At 39.9% G+C, this 27,043-nt stretch overlaps 1 protein-coding gene and 1 long non-coding RNA gene across 4 annotated transcripts in view; one reads left to right on the top strand and one right to left on the bottom strand.

The window, feature by feature from the left end:
• Wdr72 (WD repeat domain 72) overlaps nucleotides 1-27,043 on the bottom strand; it is a 183,232-nt gene that overhangs the window by 65,366 nt on the left and 90,823 nt on the right. For all 3 annotated transcript variants that reach the window (XM_039081139.2, XM_063265177.1, NM_001135719.1), the window contains exons 15-18: nucleotides 22,796-23,610; nucleotides 20,155-20,246; nucleotides 16,283-16,362; nucleotides 14,838-15,033 (exon numbers count right to left, since the gene is read on the bottom strand). In XM_039081139.2, coding sequence (XP_038937067.1) covers nucleotides 14,838-15,033; nucleotides 16,283-16,362; nucleotides 20,155-20,246; nucleotides 22,796-23,610 — 1,183 coding nt within the window. The remainder of the gene's footprint in view (nucleotides 1-14,837; nucleotides 15,034-16,282; nucleotides 16,363-20,154; nucleotides 20,247-22,795; nucleotides 23,611-27,043) is intronic.
• Nucleotides 14,698-22,150, top strand: LOC120094209 (uncharacterized). Its single transcript, XR_005488308.2, has 4 exons — nucleotides 14,698-14,816; nucleotides 15,817-15,934; nucleotides 19,079-19,177; nucleotides 20,165-22,150. It is a non-coding gene; the product is annotated as an uncharacterized LOC120094209 (long non-coding RNA).

Genomic DNA, 27,043 nt, shown 5'->3' with positions numbered 1-27,043 from the left:
TCCTTTCCACAGAGCCATCTCTTCACCCGTCCTCTGATATTTAAGCAGCCATGTCTATGAGGACAGCAAACAGCTCTTACCTCCAAGAATCGGCTATAAAATGAGAACTCGTGATCTATTGAGGCACTTTGCAATTTTAAAAACCTTATGAAGTTTTACTGGACATTTTATTTTTAAATTTCTGGATTTGAGAAAAGGTATTAATGTATATTAATGCTACACCTTAAAATAACAGATTAGAAATGTTGTAATTTATAATTATGGTTTGTGAACTTGGAACAGTGAGGATTGGGGAGAGAGGAAGTGGGGCTGTCCTGAATGCAGGGAAGGGAAGCCTGCCAACTGTAATAAAGAGAGCTCATGACGCCTACCCCTCCCCAGGCCACCGTATGGGTGCTTCTAAGTGCTTTCCACAATCAGTCAGCCCTGTGCCACAGTTCTATTCTTACATCTTTTCAACATCTTTTATATTTGTGATTTACGCCTCCAGAATAACCAGAAATGCCACATACTATAGTGTTCCAGGAGGGGTCAGAACTCACGTCAGTAAGCTTACTCAGTCCAGTTCTGCACTGAGTGTTGTGGGGTGTGGTTTCCAGTAAACACTTCAGCTCTCCCAGCACAAGCTTCTTCCAGAGCTGTCTTGCGTTCTTAAGCTAAACCATGGTGGAATCTAATCCTTTATCATGTTTTGGAGAAAGCTGAGGGTGGCGCCTGCACAATTTGATTTGGTGTAAAAATACACACCAAATCTGATTTCTGTTACATTAAGGCATTCTCTGACAAAATACACAGAACAAGGAATGAAGCAAATTGTGCACCAGGAACATCTTACTAGCTTGCTTCCCGAATACCTGACCACGAATTAAAAATATAAAGTAAAATAAAAGGATCAAACCTCACTTTAATTGAATATTTAATAGATGATTTAATGGTCAAGTTAAGATACATTTTAAATGCTAAATATAAAAATGATTTGTGTTTGCTTACTGGAAATATTTGTAATATAAGTCGACACATATAATAAACTAATATTTAAAACAAATTTACTGTGGGGGCCAATGTAATGATTAGCTTCAATTTATGAAAACATTGCATTCATCAAACTATAATTTTGACTAATATATAAACTGGGCTTTTATAAACATGAACACATTAGCAGCGGGTTGCCACTGTCAGTAGGAGAATTATAACTCGCTGTTCTAAATGCTGCTTTCACTTCAAAAGATCCATTGGAAATAGAGAACCAGGAATGTTTTCCTTGGGAGAGACTACAGATAATCCAGAGAGAAATTTGCTTTTCACACAATCAGTAGACTTACTCTTTTGCAAAAGCAAAGCAAAACGAAACAAAATGAAAGCTCCCATCCTTTCCGTCCTGCCCTGTGATGTAGATATACTTAAAAACAAAACAAAACAAAAACCAAAGAGACAAAAAGCACAACTCCAGGATTGTCAACCAGGAGCCAGGCTTGTCTCGTGCCATGCCCTATCAGGTCAGGTTAACATAGGAAAGCTAGCAAGAAGGCAAACATGCGCTAAATGGTCTACTGAACAAAAAGGGCAGAGAGTCACTTCACTGATAATTAAATGAAATACACACACACACACACACACACACACACACACACACACACACACACAATTTTAACATTTCCCTAAAAGTTTTACTTTTAAAAAGTGAAGTGTTTGGCAAGACCAGGAGAAGCTAGGTAATCATTTGACCATAAGTCAACTGGAAACAATGGTAAATAAAGATGTTGTAGCACTGAATTTGTTTTTTTATTTTGTTTTTTTGTTTGTTTGTTTGTTTTTTTTTTGGGAATATTTTGAATTGACTTCACTTCTTGGAAACCTTGAGACTGAGATCCCCAAGGAAAGTCTAACCTCATTCCAATGCAGCTATCAACATTAAACACTTTCCACAGAAAAGGAAAGCCATTGGCTGGTTTCTCTCTCTTCCTGTAGGGCGAACACCTCAGATGGACAGCACCAGGCACACCACTGAGACAGACACACAGGTGAAGGGGCAAGTCAGTTCTGTGTTGCAGGGTTTGGCTTTCTGAAAGAGTTGCATGCTGCAAGGGTGTCAGATTAAAAAGTAAACCGATGAGACTGTCCAACCTCAGCAGATTGAAGAATGCGCAGATCAATGGCAGAAGGAAAGCTGGTGGTCTAATAACTCTGCAACTAAATACATGGCCTCAAGATAGAGGTCAGAGGGGTTCACCATTGAAACCATTTGTGGATATCAACATAATAAAACCAAACTGCATACTTCAATATAATTTTCAAATGATAAATACTTAATAATCTGAATATTAACGACTTCAGCTTTAATTCAGGGTATTTGTTTTTTTAAATGATGAATAACATCTATATAAATGTAGAGAGAATATCTTTTTTTATTGTGTGAATGGATCACCTGTCAATTAGAAAGTCTATGGCCTAAGTGTTAGACAGGAAATAGGAGGTGGGATATCTGAGAGGCAGAAAGGATTCTGGGATAGAGCCAGGCATGGGAATATCTACTTGGGAAGATCCACCCAGGGAAGATGTGAAGTGATAGATGCGTGACGGTACCCAAACACAGGTAACCTTCCACGTGGCAGAATGTAGGTTACAATAGATGGGGTAAGTTGTGACTCTAGTCAGAGAAGAGTTTAGCTATACGGCCAAGGTATTTGTAAATATATTTTGAGTCTGAGTATTATTCTGGGAGCATGGGGCTGGGAGGAAGAACAGAGCCCAACTTCTACACAAGTTTAAAAAGAAGGAAGAGAACACTGATGGAGTCTCTAAGTTATAAACATCTCAAGTGAAGCTAGGAGAGATAACTGAAATCACTGTCTGAAGTTGGGGCAAACTTTAGCAAAGTGATTTGAAGTAGTCACCAAATAGAAGAGGAGAGACTTGTGCCAAGAACCATAGCCATGCACAGACAGTGTTGCTCATGACATCTGTGCTCTGGTAACCACAAAGAGCTTTGGTCATTGTTTGGTCTAAAAGTAAGGAGGTAAAATTTCCTTCTTTCATGTGATATTTCTTTGTATGGCATATGAAGCACTAATATTGCCTCTGAGTGTCCTAGTCAGCTTTAGTTTTCAATTTGACACAGCTGAGAGTCACCTGAGAAGAAGCTCTCTACTGAGAAGTTGCCCAGATCAGATTGCTCTGTGATCATGTATGTGAGGAGTTGTCTTGATTATTAAGTGATGCTAGAGGGTCCCAGGCCACTGTGGGCAGCACAACACTTGGGCAAGTTTCCAGACCATGATGGCATCACAATACCTAGGCAATATTCCTGGGATATATAGAAAGATGGCTAAATGTGAGCTTGTGAGCTCACAACATCAAGAGGTGTTCCTCCATGCCTACATAAAGCTTCCTGTCTTGTTCCTGCCCTGACTTCTCTCAATGATGGACAGTAACCTGGAAATATAACCCAACCAAACTTTTCTATCCCAGGTTGCTTTTGGCCAAACTGTTTTATCACAGCAATAGAATTAAACTAGGCTATAAGCCTAGGTTCACAAAGATAGAAAAAAGATAAACTAATATGGACATGAATAAGTTATAAATAAGTATAACTTTACAAGGAAGATACCCAGCATATGGATAATTTGACAAAACTGAAATAGAGTTTCTCTGTTTCCTGTTTCTTAGTGCTGGAAATGTCTGAGTTCTCCCTAGTTGATGCTTTGCCCACCAGGTCCTGTTTTTCTCCACTCTGCTCTAGCCACATTTTTCTCATCCCAGTCAGGCCTTGGTGGTCTGCCTCTATCACTGTGCTTGCAACATCCCCTGTTCTCCCCACTGGTGTCTGCTGAGTCTTTCCAGAAGTGGAATTAGAGGAACAAAGTCAGACTGGAATGTAGCATCTCTCAGAGAAGGGTACACATGGGCCTGGGCAAAGGAGCTCTCCTCATAATACAGACCTAACAAGACACCCACCAGCTTCATGGAAACTATGGCAAAGAGGACTATTAATGGAGACCTGCAGTCTGCAAGGCTGGCCTTGATACCCTGTTTATCCACTGTCCCAAGAAGTGTGTCTTTGATTTTGTTTGGGGACTGATCTTGAAGGTGACAACTGGAGTTGTAAGCAGCCAGGTGTCACCTACCTCAGGGTAGGATGAGTCTTCCGCCTGGATAAAAGGTTTACGTGTACAGTTTCATGTTGAGTATAACACAGTTCCATAAATAACACAATTGTCCCTGCTTGAGACCTTAAAACTCATGTTCTGACAATCACTGGTTTTCTATGTACCCACAGAGATGAGAACTTTAATGTCTCATACCACACTGTCCTTGTGTGCTCTTAGATATCTGCTTTTCAGAAGCTATATCATGTTCCATCACGGCTTGTGATGGAGAGGGTCTAACATATATTTAAAGAGGTAATATGCTTAAAAGATGTATGAATAGGTCTATCAGTTGGATGATCAACTTGGTCACTCTCTATTCTGGTATTAATATATAAAGTGATATACCTTGAATATATCAAGAAGGGTTATGGAGTTATAGAGATAATTTAAATATTAGTGACTATTGGATACTGTATGAAAAAATGGGCTATCCTAAGCAACATTTGGAGTCATGAATGCTATGACTCCAAATTATATTATATACCTCATCATGAGTATATAACATGACCCTATGTGTAGATAGATTATCTCTCTGTGTCTATTATTTCCCTCCAATTTTTACTATCATCTCACAGATTGGGAAATGTGACATCAAGTTTTTAAACTTAAGTTGCCACTTGTGCACATAATTGTGTGATAATTCACAATTCTGTTGAAAATTGTGGGATTTTATTTTATAATCCTTTGGGGACTTGGCTTAATATATGGGAACTTCTTGTCTTTTCTCTTTTTCCTTTCTTTTTCAGTCTTTCAAGACAGAGTTTCTCTATGTATCCATGACTGTCCTGGAACTCAAATGAAGACAAGACTATCCTCAAACTCACAGAGATCCACCTGCCTCTGCCGCCAGAGTGATGAAAATAAAGGCATGTGCCACTACTGCAGGTTGACTGACTATCTTCTAGTTAGGCAACATGGTCTCCATGGTGACCTTGTATATGAGGTCTGAGGACATTGGAAAAAGAGCAAGTGGGTGGGGAGAGAGACCCCTTTTCTGTGGGTGGAGACAACTACAGTCATGTTGGGAAGTCAACATCTGGGCCTGGAAGAAGGAGTTGACACAAGGAAGTTCCCTGAACTGGTTGGGTATTACTGGGGAAGGACAGATACAGAGTGTCTACCACTCAGACTACTAAAAAGATTTTTTTCTAAGGGTGGCACTGCACAGAAAGAAGCCAAGGGTCAGGATTAGCAGAGGGGAATGAGAGGAAAGATATAAAACCAATCTCTTCAAGTCAGCAAGCTTCATATTGCACCTTGTTCTCAGGAGGCTCAATATGTGTTATCTGTATTAGTTCTGCCTTCCGATACCATCAGTGTATTTTCCTCTATGTAGGTAAAGTTCTCTTGAACTAAGTAGGCACATTTGAATAAGTGCCCCTGAACTTACAGATAGAATACAGAAGCCATCCTGCAATAGCCACCTCCGTTCTCTTCCTAGTTCCAGATAAGTAACTTGTCATTTTGCCTTTCTTGGTTCTCCAGTTGAGTTCACAGACCATGCCTGCTACTGCCACTCATCAGCCACCGGGTCACATGTGCAACAACAATACAAGAATCCCTTGCCCTGTACTGGGAGGTTGTCTGCTAGGATAAAGCTGGATAAGTGAAACTTGAGGGGCAACGTTTTAGAAGGGTCTCCATTCAAAACTGCAAGTGGCACGGTTAAAAATCAGCATCTAACACTGAACTTTAAACACACGCTTTATAAGGCCTTCTGAACCTCCCTAGATCATTCCAAGGCTGAAAATGGGTAAATGTATCATCACACATTTAAAATGTAGAAATAAGATTGAATATGGAATTCTCAACTTTCTCATGGGAAAGACACCCTTTTTCTTATGGTAACAGGGTTTCCATGGCACAGGGACAAGTGAGTCATTTCCTTATAGCTGACCCATCCCTAGAACTAAGCCTGCGTTCCTTCACACTGTGCTACCTACAGAATATATATAAAATTCACTTAATGTCTGCTTTTTGTCTCAAGGGACTTTACCCTTAGTTATACCAAGGTTATTTTCTGACACTGGAATCCATACCAGTATTATCTGATAGAATTACATTCAGTGACTTAAGTGACTTAACAAATGTCATAGGAAGTACCAACCTAACAAAAGGGTGGGTAGGGGTGGGTTGGGGAGATAGTTTGGTGGTCAAGATCATTTACCACTCTTGGAGAGAATCTATGTTTGGTTTCCAGCACCCACATGAGAAGGCTCATAATCATCTATGACTCCAGCTGCAAGAGACCCACACCCTCTTCCAACCTTTACAGACACCTCACAACCATGGCATACACATTATAAACAGATATATACTTTATAAAATATATAAATATAAATTCATTTTTATTTATTATTTAAAATTATAAATTTAAATAAAAATAAGTCTGGAGAAACAGATAGTGCAAGGTCACCCTTAACTACATAAAGAGACCATTATAAGGTGACCCAGGCCTCCCAGGCTATGAAGGTTCTATGTCACAAGGATAACTAGTGGCAAGAGATCAGAATAAGCCAGAAGTTCCTGGAGAACGTAACATAGGATTAGAACACTGAGGAACCCACATGGCAGCATTGATTCCTTAATGAGGAACGAGAGGAGAATCAGGCCAGGCTGGGGCCCATGTTCTATCAAACTACAGATCTTTGCAAAATGTGTATAAGACAGATAGTGGCTGATAAACATGTGAGAACCTTCTATGAAGAGTGATCATCTAGACATCTGTGTGTGTGTCTGTGTATCCCTGCGTTTCTCTGTGAGGGTCTCTATATGTGTGCCTGTGTGTCTATGTGTGTCCCTGTATGTGTATGTCTTTTTGTGTCCATGTATATGTCTGTGTATGCATGTGTGTATATCTATGTATGTCTCTTTGTGTGTCTCTATTTGTGCCCCTTTGTGTGTGTCTATGTTTGTCCTTTTGTGAATGTGTACGTCTCTGTGTGTTCATTTGTGTATGTGTGTGTGTCCATGTGTATCTATGTGTCATTTTGTGTGTGTCCACATGTGTCCTTTTGTACATATATGTGTGTCCCTATGTGTCCTTATGCGTGTCTCTATATGTGCCCTTGTCCATGTATATGTATTTCTCTCTGTGTATAGTGTATGTGTGTGTCTCTCTGTGTTCAGGTAGGTGTGTGTGTGTGTATGTGTGTGTGTGTGTGTGTGTGTGTGCGTGTGCATGCGCATCTGTGTGTGCCTGTGTGCCTGAGTGTGTGGATCTGTTCTGTGTACTGGGCATGTCCCTGGGATGATGCCTTTTGTAAAACAAGCTTCAGTGTGCAATGAAGCCTGGCAGGTGAAGCACAGAGGTCAGAGGTCAGCTGATTGTCCCATCTTGCTCTTTCTTCCTAACCAGGAGTTGGCTGAATCTTCAGAACAAAATTTCCCACTGTTCATCCGCTTATTCATCTATTCAATAAACACTTCCAACTGACTGCTAGGTGACAGAATGCTTTAGGTGCTGAGAGAGAAAAGGACAGATTGGCCCTGTCCCTGCTTCTGAAGCACTTGTGTCAGGAGGCCAGCCTTGGTTCCATAAAACAATAGCACAAAACACATCGATTTCAGCAGGGGAGTCTAGATCACTTTTTCTTTGTCAATACATGTAAATGGGAGTGCGGACAATAATCAATGCTATGGTGCTTGCAGACCATTATCAAAGAAATACATAACTGTTCTTGACACCATCCCTGGACAGCAGCACCATGTTGGGATTCTGACGGCTCAAACTTAAAAAGATGACTAAATTTCTAGATTTTAATTTACAAAGTGGAAACCACCAATCTCTGTGAGAAATGAAACAACTTTTAGACAAACAATATAAAACAAAACAAAACAAAACAACTCTCTTTCAAGAGTCAGTGGAATCTTTAAGACAATTGACAGAGGCCAGAAACAAAAGTATTCCACAGAGCTTCTAGGTACAAAGGCTAAAGAATGCAATGTCTCAGTTCTGTCGGGAACTAAAAGTAAGATAGGGAATACATTAAGCCCAAACTACCTCTAGTGTCTATAAGAATTATATGTGATGTACGCTATATATCAAAAACTTTTTACTTATCTTATGCATGAATATCTTGACATATAAATGAGATGGTTTCTTGACTATTTCAATGCATACACATAAAGGTTTACTATTTCTCCCACATACCTATTGGTTAGTCCTTTCAACTAACATGTTCGTGCTACAAGTTCTCTATTTTTAACATTTACCAGTTGGCCTTTCCAGTAAAATTCTTTAGATCTTTAACCACTAAATCTACATAAGCATAAATTTATATCCAAATTAATGTCTTTAGACTTGAGTGTATTGCACGTGCAATGGCTGATGATGGTACACTCCATGCTTTGTAGATTAGTTGTTAATATGTGCTGATCTGGTCTAGAGCTGTCACTGCTTCTGCTTCTGCTTCTGCTTCTGCTTCTGCTTCTGCTTCTGCTTCTGCTTCTGCTTCTGCTTCTGCTTCTGCTTCTGCTTCTGCTTCTGCTTCTCCTCCTCCTTCTCCTCCTCCTCCTTCTCCCCCTCCTCCTCCTTCTTCCTCTCCTTCCTCTTCTTCCTCTTCATCTTCCTCCTTCCTCTTCTTTGTTGTCATTATCATCATTGTCTTCTTCCTCCTCCTCCTCCTACTCCTCATTCTCCTACTCCTTTTTCTTTTTCGTTGTCATCATCATCATCTTTATCTTCTTCCTCATCCTCCTCCTCTTCTGTCTTATTAAGTGATGGGTTTTGCTGGCTTATGATTATAAATTTATGATGTTAAAAAAAGATGAGTAGACACAAAGTAGGGGCTGAACTAAAAATAAGGCCTGACATCAATGATACAGAGAAGCCCCTCTTCTACAGTTTCCGCATCCTTCCAAAAACAGTACCATCCACTGCGGACCAAAGCCTGTGGAAGATACTTCATAGCTTAATACCAAGAGTCAGTCTCAGTCTCTCTCTCTCTCTCTCTCTCTCTCTCTCTCTCCCTCCCTCCCTCCCTCCCTCCCTCTCTCCCTCTCCCTCTCCCTCTCTCCCTCCCTCTCTCTCTCATACTAGCTCGCTCACTCACTCACTCACTCACTCACTCACTCACTCACTCACTCACAAAAGCCTCTCTCGGAGAGTATCAGAGTGGAGAATTGGAAACTGATGGCATGCAAACTTGGAAACTTGGAAAACAGACTATATGGGGAATTGTGCAGCTATAGCACACACTGGCAGTACAGCTTTGAGCAGAATTTTCTTTCTCCTTTTTTTTCTTTTATCATTCTGAAGGGAAGACTACAAAACACATACTTTAAAAACACTAATTATATTTATTAAAGGAAAAAACTCATCCTTTACTTTTTTAGTTATTTATTTTTCTATTTTTAAAAAAAAATTTGGGTATTTCTTATTTACATTTCAAATGTTATTCCCTTTCCTGGTTTCCTGTCCATCAGCCCCCTAACCCATCCCCCTCCCATTCTATAAAGGTGTTCTCCACCCCATCCATCCCCCCTTACCACCTTTCCCCTACAATCCCCTATACTGAGGGTCCAACCTTGGCAGAACCAAGCACTTCCCCTTCCATTGGTCCCCTAATAAGGCTATTCACTGCTACCTATGCAGTTGGAGCCCAGGGTCAGTCCATGTATAGTCTTTGGGCAGTGGTTTAGTCCCTGGAAACTCTGGTTGCTTGGCATTGTTGTTCTTATGGGGTTGCAAGCCCTTTCAGCTCTTTCAATCCTTTCTCTAATTCCTCCAACAGGGGTCCTGTTCTCAGTTCAGTGGTTTGCTGCTAGCATTCACTTCTGTATTTGACATGTTCTGGTTGTGTCTCTCAGGAGAGATTTATATCTGGGTCCTGTCAGCATGCACTTCTTTGCTTCATCCATCTCATCTAGTTTTGGTGGCTGTATATGTATGGGCTACATGTGGGGCAGGCTCTGAAGGGCCATTCCTTCAGTCTTTGCTCTAAGCTTTGCCTCCCTATCCCCTCCTATGGGTATTTTTCTTCCCCCTTTTAAGAAAGAGTGAAGCATCCGCATTTTATATATTGCATAGTGTGCTCATTCCCCATTCTTCCTTCCTTTTGACCCTCATAGTGCTCCTCTCTGTAGCTCTATACTACTTTCAGGATGACTGATAAATGCTTTTTAAATTTGAAAGAAAGTAAGGTTTATTTGTCTTTTGGTGTCTGTTCTATATCACTTACTATAAAGTCCATGTGTTCCATCTATTTCCACAAACCAAGCATTTGATCATTTACTGTTGGGGTAACATTCCACTCTGGACATTGTACCCCACATCACCTTCATCCACTCACATGCAGATAGCAACCTCGGCTGACTCTGTACCATAGTAATTATGAATTGGGCCATGGGCTATAATAACTATACATGGGTATGCAGGGTCCTCCATAGGATGAAGATTTCATTTCCTGTGAATTTACACACAGGAGTGGGATAGCTGAATCAAATGTTAATTCTAATTTTCGTTTAGTTTAGAGTTTTCACACCATTTTTTGAAAAAGCTGCACCAGTTCAGATCTCCACTGATGTCAACCAGTTCCCTGTTCTCTGCACATGTCACCTAGCCTTTCTTATTTTTGCCTTGTGAGGTCAGAGATTCTAAGTGAGATCAAACCTGCCATCTTATAGTTTAGATTTGTATTCCTCTGACATTTAATGCTAGTGAATGATGTTTGTAATTTACTGGTCATTTTTATTTCTTCTTTCAAAAGGTATTCAGATAATTCTCCCATGTTTCTACCACATTAATTATTTTGTTACATTTTCAGATTTTTCATATATCCTGTCATATGAACAGTTTATACATTTTTTCTTTCTTTCTAAGGTTTTATCTTTGCTGTGGTTCCTTTTGCTGTCTACATTGGTACAATCCCATTTGCCAATGATCACTTTGGCTTCTTGTACTTTCAGAGTCCTATCTTGGGACCAGCATCCATGCCTGTATCCCGATGTGTACACTCTGTTTTAGTAATGGTTTCAGATTGTCATATCATACACTATGGGCATTAATCTAACTTAACTCATTTTTGTACAGGGTAAGCAAGGGACTCCAGTTTCTACCTTCTGCGTGGCCTGAAAAAACTTTCTCAAGTCCATTTATTAAATAATTTGTTAGTTCTTTCTATCCATGAACATGGGAGGTCTTTCTGGTTTGTTGTTTGTTTGTTTTAATTTACTGTATGAGTGCTCTGCTGCATATACATCTACATGCCAGAAGAGGGTTTCAGAAACTTTAGTGATGGTTGTGAACCGCCATGTGGTTGCTGGGAATAGAACTCAGGACCTCCAGAAGAGCAGCCAGTGCTCTTAACTGCTGAGATTTCACTAGCCCCTTCCAGAGTTTTAATATATATGTTTTAAAATCAGCGTTTCATCACTTTTATTACAGATATCTTTTACTTATGTTTATTACCAGGAATTATGATTATTAACACAATACTCTAATGAACTAATTAGTAGTAAGAATAGTTTGGTGCTCACTAATTGGTTTGCTTTTATTGTTTCCTCTGCAGCAAATTTATTACTGTTGTATAGAGGACCTATGATATTTGTATTTACCTACAAATATCCTGCAACTGTACTAAATTCATTCATTAGTTCTAATAGTCTTGGTGGAGTCTTTTGGAAAACAGACATAACTTCACTTTCTCTCATGTTTGCAAGTCTTACATCTTTCTCTTACTTGATATCTCTTGGTAAAATTTCTAGTACCATAATGAAGAAAAATGATGAAAGTGAACATCTTTTCTTCCTCATCTGGTATGATGCTGGTTATGAATGTAGAGTGAGTGGTGAGTTCTGGATGCTTCTCTTTAGTCATGATACATCACAGAGGGTTTGTTTCTTAGTTTGGATAGTGGGTTTGGTTTGATTTGGTTTTCTTCACTGTATAATGGTATGAAAATATATCTGTCTAAATAGATTAAATGGTTTAAAGTACACAAATAATTTCGAACATACTAAACTGTACTATTGTGATGGACATTATCACTGCCACTATTATTCTGGAAGGCTGGGGATAAGGAGGGCAGGTTATGGACATGATGAGACTTGAAAAGAAGACAACTAAAAAGACAGAGAACTCTTGCTGAAATTCCTGTAAAGAAAATCATGTATATCAGGTGGCATTTGTAATGGTAACTAACAGCTGACTTCTCCCACCTCAATGATATTCTTGGATGGCTCCTCTTGATCCTTCAGGTCTCCACTAGAGATATTTCCCTCTAAGGAAGTTTCTTGCCCCTCAATCCCTGTATAAGTAAACTTCTTCCTTGTGCTTTAACAGTCCCCCCCTGTACCTTACTCTCATATCTTCAAGTTGATACAATGGCGGACAGCAGGGTTTTTCTAAGTCCTCACACACCTACACTTATTCAATTCTGATTTGTATCCTTCAATGGAGAACTCCTGTTTGTTCTCTGACACCTCCAATTCTAATATACAACACACAAAAGATAAATAATATGATGTATAAAGACTGACTCAAAGTTTAGAAGACAAGGCACTATACCAATGACTATCAGTCTTAGCCACATAGCTGAGCCTGTAAATGCTACATTTGAGATCCTTTCTTAGAGAAGAATGAGAAATTCAAACATGTACCAACATATGTATATTTGTTTATCAATGACACACATCATGACAGTACGACATTATTGCATTAACTACAAAATGTACAAAATTAGGAATAATTAAAGGAAGAATAATTAAAGGAAGAATGTATCGAGCCCTCATCAGAACTTGAATTTGACAATATCATTTCAAGGTTGGCTTACCTAGTGTCATCTTTAATCCAAAATTTCTTATAGGGAACTCTTATGCCACTTGTCCATTTTCTGGAAAGTAGTTTAGTTAAAAATAGACTATCTGGGGGTTGGGGATTTAGCTCAGTGGTAGAGCGCTTGCCTAGGAAGCGCAAGGCCCTGGGTTCGGTCCCCAGCTCCGAAAAAAAGAACCAAAAAAAAAAAAATAGACTATCTGTAGACCACTTAAGTGCACATTCTTGAAAGTAGGCCCCCAGGGCTTATTTAATGGAGTGAGTCTTCTACCTCCCTTTGCTGCCCTTAAAGGCAGAACCATCCAATTTCCTCATCAGTAGATATTTCCATGACAAATCCATGGGATGGCAAACATGAAAGTGTGTGGTTCTATGTAAAGAAAAAGGCAAAAACACATTTTGTTATTTAATTTACAGATAGGCCTTGGAATGTGGGGCTTGTGGGACGATTATGTTCACGCTTCACCTCAGAGGCATCACCTTCACCCCGATCCAGAGCTCAACAAGAACTCCAATCCAGCTAATGAGTTCAAAGTTAAAGTTTTATCTATAGAGCCTCCACTTTTGTGCTAAATGCTTTATTTAATGTAATAGGTTAGGTTATTCAACTCATTTATATGTAATGTAAAAAATGTATAGGGAGGCCTTGGGAAGTAGCTTGGTAAGTTGCCATGCAATCAGAATGACCAGAATCCACTAGAAAAGCTACATGTGGGTGGATATGTGTAGGTGTTTGTAATCCAAATGCTGGCAAGCAGGGCCAAGATGATCGTTGAAGAGTGCTTGCCAACCAGCTTAGCCTCAGAGTGGATCTAGGGAGAGAGGCTGCCTCAGAAAACAAGATGGACAGAATGACGCTTGAGATCACCCTCTGGCCTTTCAACATTTGTGCATGCACACACACACACACACACACACACACACACACACACACACACACACACACACAGAGAGAGAGAGAGAGAGAGAGAGAGAGAGAGAGAGAGAGAGAGAGAGAGAATGAGAATAAAGGGCAATAGCTTCCAAAATACATTTGATAATAGAAATCTCTACTGTTTTTAAAACAATGAGTCCTGGGCTAGAAAGGTAGCTTAACAGTTAAGAGTGCTGGCTATTCCTGCAGAGGACCCAAGTTTGGTTCCCTGTACCCACATAGCAGCTCATAGACCTTCCTAACTCCAGTTTCAGTGGCCTCTTCGTTTTCAGGCACTGAATGTACACAATGCACAGACATACATGCAGGCAAAACTTTTATAGACATAAAATAAGAATAAATAAATGTCCACAAAAGTGTCCTACTCTGAAATGTATTTGGTATACAAGTCTTATTTAAGTAACTCAACGAAAATCAGAATATACTCAGTCTGAAAATACAAACTCAGATAAAAGTGATCCACCCTCTTTGAAGCACGGATGGGTAAATATTAAAGCCTCCAATAAAATAAACACCATCATAAACATAGGAATATGCTGCGAAACAAGTAAGTTGCAAAATCATAGCATTCAAACACACCTTACTTAATTTCCTCATCCCTTGATTCCTGGTGCTTCCCATATCCACCGTGTACAGATCATTCAAGAAACCTAGTGTTTTCCTTTCTAATGAGAAGTGAGATAGCCATGATGGGGCCCTGCCTTTTCTTTGGGATTATAGGAACACACTGTTGAGCCCAGATATCTATGAGGGTAGTGGAGATTAGAACATAGGTCCTCAAGGCATTCTATGAAGTATCTATGACCACAACAGAATCCAGGTATTCTTTCGTAGCTCAGTAATGATACAAACTATTAATAGACTAGGTCAGAAATGGAGTGGATAGGACTCATGAGGACATGCTCCACTGTAAACTTGTGCTCTCCAACACGTTCTACGAGAGCTTGGCTGAGAGGAAGTAGGTAGACTTCTCACTTACTTTTCAGAGGTGAAGACGTTCCCACACACTGTAGCTCTAATTCTTCGGCCTGCTCCACCTTGGCCGAGGTCTGCACCCTCTCACAAATGCTGTGCTCGGCCACTGGATCTGGTTGGCTCCTGACTGGTGTGTCTCTCAGACTCTTCATGTGCTGCTGAACTTCAGCCAAGAGGGCAGCTTGTATTGCTTCAGTTACCTGAGACAGTTTTTATTTTCATGAATTATACAATAGTATCCCAAATTATTAGGAATCTTGTAAAAACAAATATCCAAAGCCCAGAATTTTTATTTGAGTTCTTCCATAAATAATATCTCAATCTGGGAAAAGTAACATCAAACATCTCTCCTTTTGAGTAACAGCAATGAATGCAGAGACTTATAGCTACCCAACCTGTAGATGTGGACCCAGCTCTAAAGAAGTTATTTACACCACCCTAATCTAAGACTCGAGAACGTTCCAAAAGAGCAAGTGTGACATATGTAGGAGCCAACAGGTAGGGTGAAGGGCTATAAAGTGTCAGTCCCCAGAACCAAAACAACTATCAACTATAGTTACCTACATAGAACCCATTGCAGACCTACCCTATCAACAATCGGTCAGGGGCCTTATCTCTCACCTCACCAATATTGGCTATTTGTAGATTCTGGGAGAGAGACATCACTAACTTTAGTTGTGTGCCAACAGCTCAGCCCAACAGACTCCAACAGGCTCCACACCCATAAAAACAGGCAGGAACATGAGAGGGAGATCTGTAGGAAGGAGGTAGGGTGGACAGGATGGTAGGAAGGCTGGAGAGCTGTTAGTATTTACGACACATCTGGGAAACTCTAAACTAATAACAACAAAATAAAATTCAATAAAGAAAAATCTGGGTGCAAATACCAACATTACATTCTTTTGAAAATACGAGATTCTGAAAGGACACTTAAGAGAGATTTTAAATTATCGTGTTTAATGATCTTGCCTTTTCCTCCTCAGATTGTGCAGAAAACTTGTGCAACATTCAGAGCTACCAGCAACCATCAAGGGCCCAAAGAAGTTAAGAGATGTGAACAGGACATTGTACAAGGATGTTCTCTAAATCAGCCAATTTCATGTATGCAAATCCCTCAGAAAAGGCCAATTCAAGTCAAAACACAAATAATAACTAATGCTGCTTCATAAAGAATTCCCATCAGACAACGGGTTACCTCTTCCAGGTTGAGGTCACACCCCCAGCCCCGCCACTCTTCCCTGCTCCCACCATCCTGAATCCTTATCTACATCAATATGGTTTATCAGACTCCTGTCTCTACCTTAGGCTGGGTGAAGAGAATGTTCTAGAAAGCCATCTTGCAGGATAAGAATAACTGCCTACTTGAGTTTTCAGGGAAGATGGAGATTCAGTGAACCTCAGTAGTGGGAATCTCCTCTGGTGACATAAGGCAGGCGGATGATGTCCTACCTGTACAGATTGGTCCCTCCAGCAGGAGATTAGCTTCAAAAGAGAAAGGTCAGCCTCAGGTGTGTGACACTCATGTCTACCTAGAAATGCAGAGTACACATTCTATTAATGCAGCCCATGGTCAGTCCCTGATGCTGTCTCTTCATGAATATCACCTAGGGATGCTTGTTTCACAAACACCAATGCTCAGGTTCAGGCATTCAAGGAATATGATTTAGCAGTTGTAAGGATGCGGATGGGCAGCCAGTAAGACACTGCAAAAATAACTCAGAGGACTTTCAGATACAGACAGAACACTCAGACAAACACAGACGCTTGTCAAAACACACTTATTTTTATACTTAAGTCATGTTTCTACCTCTTTGCCAAGCTAGGACAAACATGCCAGATTTTTCTGTCTCTCCAGTCCTCATACAAAGAGCTCAGGCTTGCAAAGAGTCAGCAGCCATCATAGGTAAAATCAGACTGCTGATTTGTCCTTACCAAGCCATTCGTCTCCTAACAGTAGGCAAAATACTACTGCTCATGCTGTCTGTAAGACACTATTTGTTCTAAGACTGTCCTCTTCAATGCACGTTCTGTCCTTGCCTTAAGTCCAGTGGGAAAGTTCCAATTGTGAAAAAAGGCCTTGTTCTATTTAAATTGATCTATATGGGGACCAACAGTTCACCACATAAAAGAGCAATTAATAAAAAGTAACAGTGCCTTTTTATTAATTGAAAATGTATGTATAATCATCTAAATGAAAAAAATATCAATCACTTAAGGCACTCTGCAGCTCTAAAGTCCTGGAGAAGAGAGAGTAGCATGATAGGGCTTCCCCAATGGGAAAATTGCAAGTATAGCTGTCTATAAAAATCAAAGTATTAATTCATGCTTGACATTCTAGTAACAGCTATTGAGATTAGTGTTTATCAATTATATTTTCTATGAATTATCCTATAAAGAAACAAGTTTCAAACATATTATGCTGTACATGCATATTTCCATAAAATTATATTAGTGGTCAAAGAATGGTGATGGAAGAAATATACTGGCTATAAAGCAAATTAAGATCATAAAAGAAGTTGATAATAAATGCTTGGCCACTACTATGCTTTTCTCCTAAAGGAATGCGTAATACGAATTTGAACAGCCTCATTCCGCACACACTTCCCACATCTCCTCAAGTGCCGCAGAAGAGATTTCCTTTTGATCTGTCTCTCCTCTTCGTCTCTAATCTTGCTGACCTTGTGACTCACCTTCAAAGCTAAGTCTTGGTCTCAACTGTAACTACTTACTGGCATCGTGGGGCATTGCACAGTATGCTTTAATGTGATGTTAAAATTTTAATATGATAGAGAGACCAGAGCCAACTTTTCTTGGCAGTGTCAGGGAGCCGTAGAATTAATTGCAACTTCGGGGGTAAAGATGAAAAGAAAACATCCCAGCCTTGTCAGCATTACTCAGTCACCATTTCTGCTAACAGGAGTGGGCACTGGTTCCTGTCAAGCCTTGAAAAGGAGAACTCTGGTGTTATTTCACTTTCCAGGGTTTGGCTTTAAAAATCAATTGTCAAGAAGTAAGTCTTTTCTGGTACCTCTCTACTCATCCCATCTCTCCATTATGGAAAAATATCTTCCTATTTGTCTCTAATTTCAACTTTTGTGTGGGTCTCTAATTTCAACATGTGTACATATATGTAACTATGTAGGTCTGAGTTGAACATCAAGTGCCTTCCTCAGTAACTCTCTACTTTAGTCTTTGAGACAGAGCCTCTCACTGACTGACTAGGCTGGCTAGCCAGTACGCTTCAGGGGTCCTCTTGTCTCCCTGCTGTCAGCACTTGGATTATAAAGCATATGCTGCCATCTCTGCATTTTAGGTGGGTGCTGGGGATTTGAACTCAGGTCCTCATAATTGAACAGAAAGCATTTTACCTACCCAATCATCTCCTTGAGTCTCTAATTTAATCTTAATGGTTACAAATAGAACCTAAGTACCAATATTATTAGTAACACTAGTTCTCAAGGCTGCTGAGCTGCAGACCTACAGGAGAAGCAGGAAGATCCTTGGATATGATTAGCTATTCTATCTTTACAGAAGCATGCATGTTAAACTTAAATTTACATCCTTTACCTAGTCCTACAAAAATGTAAACTGAGGCAACGCTATTAAGAACTTCTATATATGAAGAAGGAGAGCAATAGGTCAGGGGCTACCCATGCAAATGAGGCATCTGATAGAGAGAAGGAAAGCTAGAGGGAAGAGCTAGATCTGCAAGCCAATGCCATTTCTTGGGTTATCAGCAGTTTTACTGTCATTGATCCACCTAACTTTTAGGAATCCTGACATGCATTCTACCCCCAAGGATAACGGAACCTTCTTACACTTTTAATGCAAAGGGATTTTAATACATCAAGCGAGACTTCAAATGCATACCATTAACAGAATTCTTGGAACATACCAGGACCCCATAATTGGACGTTATTAGTAAGTTCTCCTAGAAAGAACCTTAAATGTTCTTTTTAATAGCCTAGTAGGACCACTGTGTGTCACAGCTCAGCCACTGCTTAGCTTCAGAGGTGCCATGTGCATCAAGCCAGGAATCGAGTTCTCATTTGTATGAAATGTAATGAAAGTAAAAAACATTCTACAGGGGTATATATAGAGTGAGCCACAAAGCTGGACCCTAATATCCACTCTCCCATTTCATTCATAGCTCAACCATCATTGTAGTTAGTATGCATCCTTTAAGTCCACTCATTTGCAAACTTCATTATACACTAATCAGAACAATTGCACAATTCTTTCTAGGCATCAGATATAATGATGAATGAGACTGACATATAAATGGAAAAGATCATTGTTGGAGAGGGAAAAATACACGTGGAGAATGGTTCAACATAGGAAGAGGTAAGATGTTGTGGAGAGTGGGTGGGGCACCGGAAGAAGACTTGGAGAATGAAGATGATTGAAAGGACAGGAAGTGGGGTCCTGTGGACAGTAGGCAAAAGGACAATCCAGGCAAAGGCAGTGCCAATGCAGAGGTCGTAAGACCCACTTGTCACATTGCTCAAGGATAAAGAGGCAATAGTAAGTGCAACTTCACTCTGAACTAGGACGTGATGTGAGTGTGCAGTTTAGGCAGGGCCTTGGATTAAGGGAATGATGTAGCTTGTATTCTAAGTGAAAAAAGTCACTGGGAGGTTGTGTGTGTGTGTGTGTGTGAGAGAGAGAGAGAGAGAGAGAGAGAGAGAGAGAGAGAGAGATGGGGGAGGAGAAGAACTCACATGGGAAGAGTGCATAGAAGGCAAGGGGAGGAGGAGTGCTTGGGGACTACTGTAGCTATTTGGGTGACAAGCACATCAAGATGAAGGCTACACATGGGGTGTGGCCCTGGGTAGTCAGAAGCATCATACTTTGGGTGACTGAAAGAAGAGAAAGTGAGACAATGTCATCAAAGTTCTGAACCTGAGCAACAGGACTGAGGAAGAGGTCCCAGGGACGCTAAGACTTGGAGAGGCATATTTGAGATCCATCAGCTACTTGGCATCAAAACAATCTAAAGGCTGAGATGATGACTCAGAAGAATTTGAGGTTGTTGTGCTGATAAAAATAACATTCTAAAGTAGCCAGAGAACTCTCTGATAGTAGCTTTTGGGGATGGAGTGGGGATAATAAAGCTAATGAATCTTCTAATAAGTCACATGGGACTTTACTAGCCAGCCATTTTGTCTACTGAGAAGTCTCAGGTACTTGGGCATCTAGAGACCCATAGATGCAATCTATGCATTTTGCAGTGTTACTTACCCACCATCTAGTTGTAGAACCATTATTTTATTTTACAGAAAAAAATGCACCAGATCATATTTTATCACTAACTTTCTTACCATTTTTTAGGTGACCATAGAAGCTTGACAGATTCAAGATGTCACTTCCAGGGAATCTCACCTTATTGTGTACAGACTCCATTTTGAAGGGTCTGTTAGGAAAAAAAAAAGTTTTAAGGTAAAACTTTTAAAGTGTGGTAAAGAAAAAATAAACCAAAGATGCATGCTCAAAACTACCTTAGCAAATAGGGATAAAACATGAATTATTTTCAGCATCATCTTCTAAACTTAATTGTCAACTTTGATCTGTCTACATTCTCAGCTGAACTTCAAATAAATATTAGCCCATCAGAATGAACTGTGGCCCTGCGTGACAGGAGAGGGCTTGCTACCGCAGAGCAAGGTGCTGATTTAAGGATCCCAATGTTGATGTACACCAGGGAACTCTCCCCAGGTACCAGCAGGTTCTGTGCAGCCCATTATTCTTCACACGGCCAGGGATGCTATTTCTCCAGAACTCAGTACAGTCGCACACCCCATTGGTGAGGACACAGCCATTTGATATGATATATCCAGTGATACACTATTTTGATTTCTCAATGAAACATACTACCCTGGCATTTGTAGATCAAATTCAGAAGAGCATATTTAGAAAAATTCTCATCCTGACACCTTTATTCCAGAGTTTGTTTGAATGGGTAGTTAATGTTTGGTTTGGTTTTGTGATAAGGTGTCACTCTGTAGTCCTGGTACTTCCTATATGGACCAGAGATCACCCTGCCTTTGCTTTTGCCCCCAATGGAGTATTAGGATTAAAGGCATGAGACACCCCCTCCTAGTATTTTTGAAGCATTGATAGTTTTGTGGTGTCTTTTTAAGACCCTTTAATTATATGCATGCTGAAAGCCCCTAGGCTCCTCCCACAGGACTCCAGGCAGCTTTTCCACCCCAGATTCTGTATTAAGAACACACCTCTGCCCTGTATCCACTTGATGGAATCGTAGGATGGTGGGGGAACATGGTGGTGTTAGTGGCCCAAGATATTGAGAATTTAAAGAACTTTTAGCATCAATCCTTCTCCAGCTTACTTGGTAAGTGAGGAGAATAAAGTCTAGGCAGGCTACGTGGCTAGCCTGAAGGCATGCAGGAGTCTCTCTCCTAGGTTTTCAGATTCAAGACTGATAATATATTTTAAGCATACTTCGTTGTCATGCAAATGTTTACTTATAGAAAGACAAAAGGTTGCTTTTAAGTCTACCTTAATTTTGCTGGGTGGGATTAGGGTGTTTAAGATCAACCAAAGAAGGTAGAGTCAAATTGTGCATATGAGGCAGAAACTCCCCAAATGTCTGTTTCTCCACATTAACGCCAGGAAACTGGATATTAAGAATCATAGCAGCACTATGGTGTGAAGAACACAGAAGCCTATGGGATCTGTCTGAATCCCCACAGACTAGAAGCACTGGAGAGCAGGAGCTCTCCATCTGCAACAGACACTTGCCGACCTGAGCGCTTATCACATAGATTGCAGAGACCTCCCACCCTGCAGCAAGCAGGTTGAAATAGTGTTCTTGACCAGCAGTGTGGCCTTCCCTCATGCTGGTAAGTCTCTCCCTCTCACCCCCACCATTCACACCACATGTTTCACCTTGGCCCCTTCTGTTATTCCAGTGGTCCTTATTTGTCTTATGTGTAGGAATGTTTATATTTGAATGAGTCCCTGCCTCAATCAAAACCCATTTTCTCTATCTTCTGTAGGCCATAACCTGTGGACACACTTTAATAAGTATTTGGTGAATACTGAATTCAAACAAATGACATCAGGATGAAAGTGTGATCATGTATGTAAGGGGATAGCATAGCAACAATGATGTATTCAACTCCAGCTGCCATCCACTACTGGTGAGCTGTGCCTTCCTTCTCTAAAGGACAACTGCACCACCCCTACATGAATATGCAAAGCGCAAGTTGTGATATGTGTTAAGATATGACATTTCCAAGCGTCATAAGCATCTTTTGAAGATTCTTTGTTCATATATAGTTCACACCATGTTAAATGAACTGCAAAATATGTACATGTATGTATATAAATAAATGTAAGTACATATGTATGTTTGGATGGATGTATATATTAAACATCTAGCCCTATAGCTTTCCTAGCACATGTGAATTCAATGAATATTTGTTGCACGAACTAATATTATGTCTAATTTTTCTAATTTTGTGTTTATGTGTATATTCACATGTGTGTGCTATATGGATGCATGTAGAGGCAAGAGGTCAGTGTTGAGTGTCTTCTTTGACCTTATATTTTGAGACAGGTCCTCTCACTGCCCACAAAGCTCACTGTTCTAGAATAGCTGGCCAGCCAGTTCCAGAGATCTGCCTCCCTATACATCCCACACTCAGCCTTCATGAGGGAACTGGAGACTCAGTCTCAGGCATTCAGTTTTGCGTGACACGAAGACATCTCTCTAACCTAAACGAATTAATATTAAAACATATAGACACATATAGTTAACCTCCTACCCAAAGAATTAATAGTAAAATATTTTTAAATGGGTTCTGACTTTAAAAAGTTATTACAGTTCTAACTCTATCTCCCAACAGAAGGAAGAAAGATGAAGAGAGTTGAACCCAGGGAATGCTCATGACGGCCTTAATGTCTGCATGAGAGAAATGGCCTCTCTAAGACTTTTACCTGTCAGTTTCACAGGCTAAATCCAAAGGCATATTAACTAACTTATTAACTAAAAAGAGTCTGCTCAGTAAATACACTATAGCATCGGATTGTTGCAAAGCATCACAGTGATTTTCCAGGCTTCTGGGAATTCCAGTCTGGTTCAGAAGAGCGGTTGTATATTTATTTGACAAGTCCAACACTTTTCTGGAGCACAGATTTACTCCTGAGTACTCCTTCATTTCAGTATTGCATGCATCCCACCCGGGCAGCATCAGCGAGAAGAGGTCTTCATTGGAGGCCAGTCCCAAAGACACAGGGCCCTGCAGCTTTAAGATGCTGAGATGCCTGGTGCAGAGGCTGTCTAACTCTTTATCCACTCCCCACGGCAAAATGCAAGACAGAAACAATTTCGCCATGTCTATTGTGAGACTGGCATCAACCTTCCTGGATGGCTTAGGACGTGCCTTTTTGGAACTCTTCATTTTCTTTTGTCTTTTAATGCCATTGCTCTCCTCTGAGAATTTACAGGTGCTGTCTCCGGGAAGCAGGGTCTCTCCACTGGACTTGGCTTGTGCCTCTGCCTGGAGAGAGGTACATGATGCTTTGTTTCTTCTTATTGTCAGCGTCTTCTTCTCTACTGTGCTCTTGGCTCTCCTCAAGATGTCACTTCCATAGAATGAGCCAGAAGGGTCAACATCACTTAGGGGAGTGGGCAGCAGTAGTTCAACAAGATTTTCCAGATCAAACAGGAGAACATGGAAGCCAACGTGACTCCATTTTGTTTTCACAGGCAAGACATTAAAAGGTCTTGGGACTGATGAGGCATCAGCAACCTGAGGGAAAGGATATAAGTGTATTAGAGTTCTTAATGTGTACTAATGTTCTATGATGTAATTGTGGCAGAAAAAGAAATAGTTATAGTCAAAGATAATGAAAGCTGTGACAACTGGTTTTAATTTAGTTATGAAACTCCCTTTCTAAAGTGAAGATTCTGACATTCACTTTAAACTTTCTTTCCTCAAAGATTTTTCCCTGAGAAAAATTAGAACCAGACTTGTGAAGAAAAGCAGCACTAGATTAGGGTCCCTTTAAAAAGAAAACACTTTATGTGCACGTGTGTGTGTGTGTGTGTGTGTGTGTGTGTGTGTGTGTGTGTGTGTGGTGTCTACAGAAACCTGAAGAGGATGCCAGATCCCTTGGACCTCAATTTGGAGCCACCATACAGGTACTTGGAAATGAACTCTGGTCCTTTGCAAGAGCAGTACACACTGTTAACTGCAGAGACATCTATCTCTCCATATATATATATATATATATATATATATATATATATATATGTATATATATATCATCAGATATATATCATCTATTTATCTATCTATCTATATCTATCATCTATCCATCTATGTATCCATATCTATTTATCATCTATCTATACATTTATCAATTATCTATCATCTATCCATCTATATCTATCTATATCCATCTATATCCATCTATCTATCATCTACCTATATATTTATCAATTGTCTAACATCTATCCATCTATCTATATCTATCTATATCCATCTATTTATCATCCATCTATCATCTATTCATCTATCAATTATCTGTAATCTATCTACCTATCATCTATCTATCTATGCTTTGAACTTAGAATAATCAATAAAAAGTAAATCATCCTGGAAGGAAAATCAACAAGCTGCCCCCATTTGGATTCCTGAGCTGAGCACATCTTGGGTGTCAGGACTGGTGGAGCTGAAGTCTTCCACACCATTGTTACTTCACATGTATTCTCAGCTGACCTACCCAGAGGCACTGACAAATGTATATGTCATAGTTATAAAAGTTATCAAAACAGTGCCAATCAATGAAAACGGGCCATAACACATAAACTTTCATGTGAAAGTCAGGAATATGCACGATCAGTGGTCTCCAGTTCCAAAAGCATTTGGAAAAGTACATTTTTGCACTTCCTCTTTTTAAAATATTCCATTCTCAGAGAAAACAAAAAAGTTACTAACATATTGTTTTCAAAATTTACAGCTTTCCTAATTTTTAAACTTTAATCCCCTCTTAGTTTTTGCTCTTGGAGTCCACCTGCAATATAGAATCGTCTGCATGTGCTCCTATCCTGACATCCAATTGTCCCAGTGACATCTAGGAATTTCTCCTCCACTCACTGATCTAATTGTCTGGGGCATCAATCAACGTATTTTATCACCACCAGACACAAAATCGTATAACATTAAATAAAACAAGGACAACATCAAAGTATGTCACCTTCCTTTGGTCTCCCTTTTGGCCTTGGAGGCTTTACTGTAAATCTGAGAATTCATTTCAAGTTCCATGACATGTTTCTCACCTATTTAGATCACGACTAACATCTTTTAATAGTTTTAATAACTGTTTAAATTGACAATTATCTTTATCTGATAACCACAAGCTGGCCTTGGCAGTAGCACTGTCAGTCTTTATATTCTCTCTCTCTCTCTCTCTCTCTCGCTCTCGCTCTCGCTCTCGCTCTCGCTCTCGCTCTCGCTCTCGCTCTCGCTCTCTCTCTCTCCCCCCCTTCTTTTCTTGCTAGAAGTTTCTCCATGTTGATATTCTTCTTAAAGAGTCAACTTTTAACTTTGTTTAGTCTCTCAATAGACTCATGTTTTTCTTGAAAGACAGTTTTGCTGAGCACAACTGTTTCCTTCTGTCTCAGAGCATTTTGAAGGCATTATTCTGTAGACTCTGGCTCCCTTTCTTGTAGTACAGAAGTCAGCTGCTGGTTTAACTGGTTTAACTCACTCCATCTGTGTGTAGGGGTGTGTGTGTGTGTGTGTGTGTGTGTGTGTGTGTGTGTGTGTGTGTGTGTGCGCGCGCACATATATGTAAGATTCATTTGTCAGTAATATTCTGATGTGTATAACATACTTATTTTATATGTTGCCCTGCTTTTGAATTTTGTCCCTGACTCCCTGGTCCTTTGCATGAATTTGACTGCAGGTGACTGGATTGGATGCTGTCCGGAGGGCCCCTAGAGGCACAGGGTGAGGACACATTCCTTAAGAGAAAACTCGAGCATGTGACTGGTCACATGCTTGTTTGTCATGCACAGGACACTGTAAAGCGTTTAAGTGTTTCATCCCCTGCATGCATTATGAATTCTGACTCCTGCATCAGAGTGTCCAATTCTCTGTCAAAACTATTTCCCTCCATTCATTTAAAGTGGAAGCCAACCAAGGCACAGAGCTGCATTTTCTCATTTATTTGTGGAACACATCAGTTTTGGGCCACATTTTCTCCTCATGTGCAGTTTCTCAGGGGTGATGGACTTGGGCTGTTATCAGCATTTCATCCTGGCCTGTATTGGTCCCTTCTCTCTAATCACCTGTGGAGTGGTTAAGATTGGCCTAAGTTCCCAGGTACACACTTTCAGCTTTCTTTATAGTCTCCTGGAATAGTATTCCCATTTTGATTTTGGCATCTCGGGACTTCCTTAAGTTTCTTGTTAATGCAGATAAGGATTCTATTTAGAGATTTAAAAATTATATATTATTTTTAGGGAATTTAGTAGGACTAATGTTTAGGACACTAGCTTACAAACTGACAGAAATTGTGTTTGTGAGAGGAATATTTTTAAATAAGTGCTTTCATATATCATAGAACCAATATACATGGTATCTGCTCCATGGGAAGCAGTGTTATATGTAAAAGTCTTAAAAATGGTATACACCATTTAACATTGAAATTATTTAAAACTAATTTGTCCCACATGACAATTTCAAAGATACATAAGGTCATATAAAAACAATGTACATCACAAAAATATTTTATGTTCATAAGCTGCACAATAAATGGTCTATGGCACAATTCATCTAATTACATTGGGGGTGTACTCCTAGGATCTATCATGTGGCAGTTAAAGAAAGGATATGCCAAACACGTTATCATATCAAGAGATATGCAGGCATGACTGATAGCTTTTAAAAATGTAATCCCATTATAAAGTTATGGATTTATTAACATCTCCTTTTATGAGTTTTTAAAATGTCTGCAAAATTCTATACTTTATGATACTAAACAATAAATTTTGAAACATCCATCAGTGTATCTATCACTGTTGCCAAAGAAAATAGTGCTCATTGATAAGGCTTTAATATGACTCGCACTTCTGAATCCACCAAAGGCCATGTGACAGGGCTTGATTCTGAGTTTATTGCCCTGTTTGTAGGGCCCTGCAGCTTCTGAAACAAGATTACTGGACACGTTCATTGA

Source organism: Rattus norvegicus, chromosome 8 (assembly GCF_036323735.1).
Source record: "Rattus norvegicus strain BN/NHsdMcwi chromosome 8, GRCr8, whole genome shotgun sequence".
In the NCBI taxonomy this organism is placed as follows: domain Eukaryota; kingdom Metazoa; phylum Chordata; class Mammalia; order Rodentia; family Muridae; genus Rattus; species Rattus norvegicus.
The sequence above is the reverse complement of the archived record's forward strand: the minus strand, read 5'-3'. Positions and strand labels throughout refer to the sequence as shown.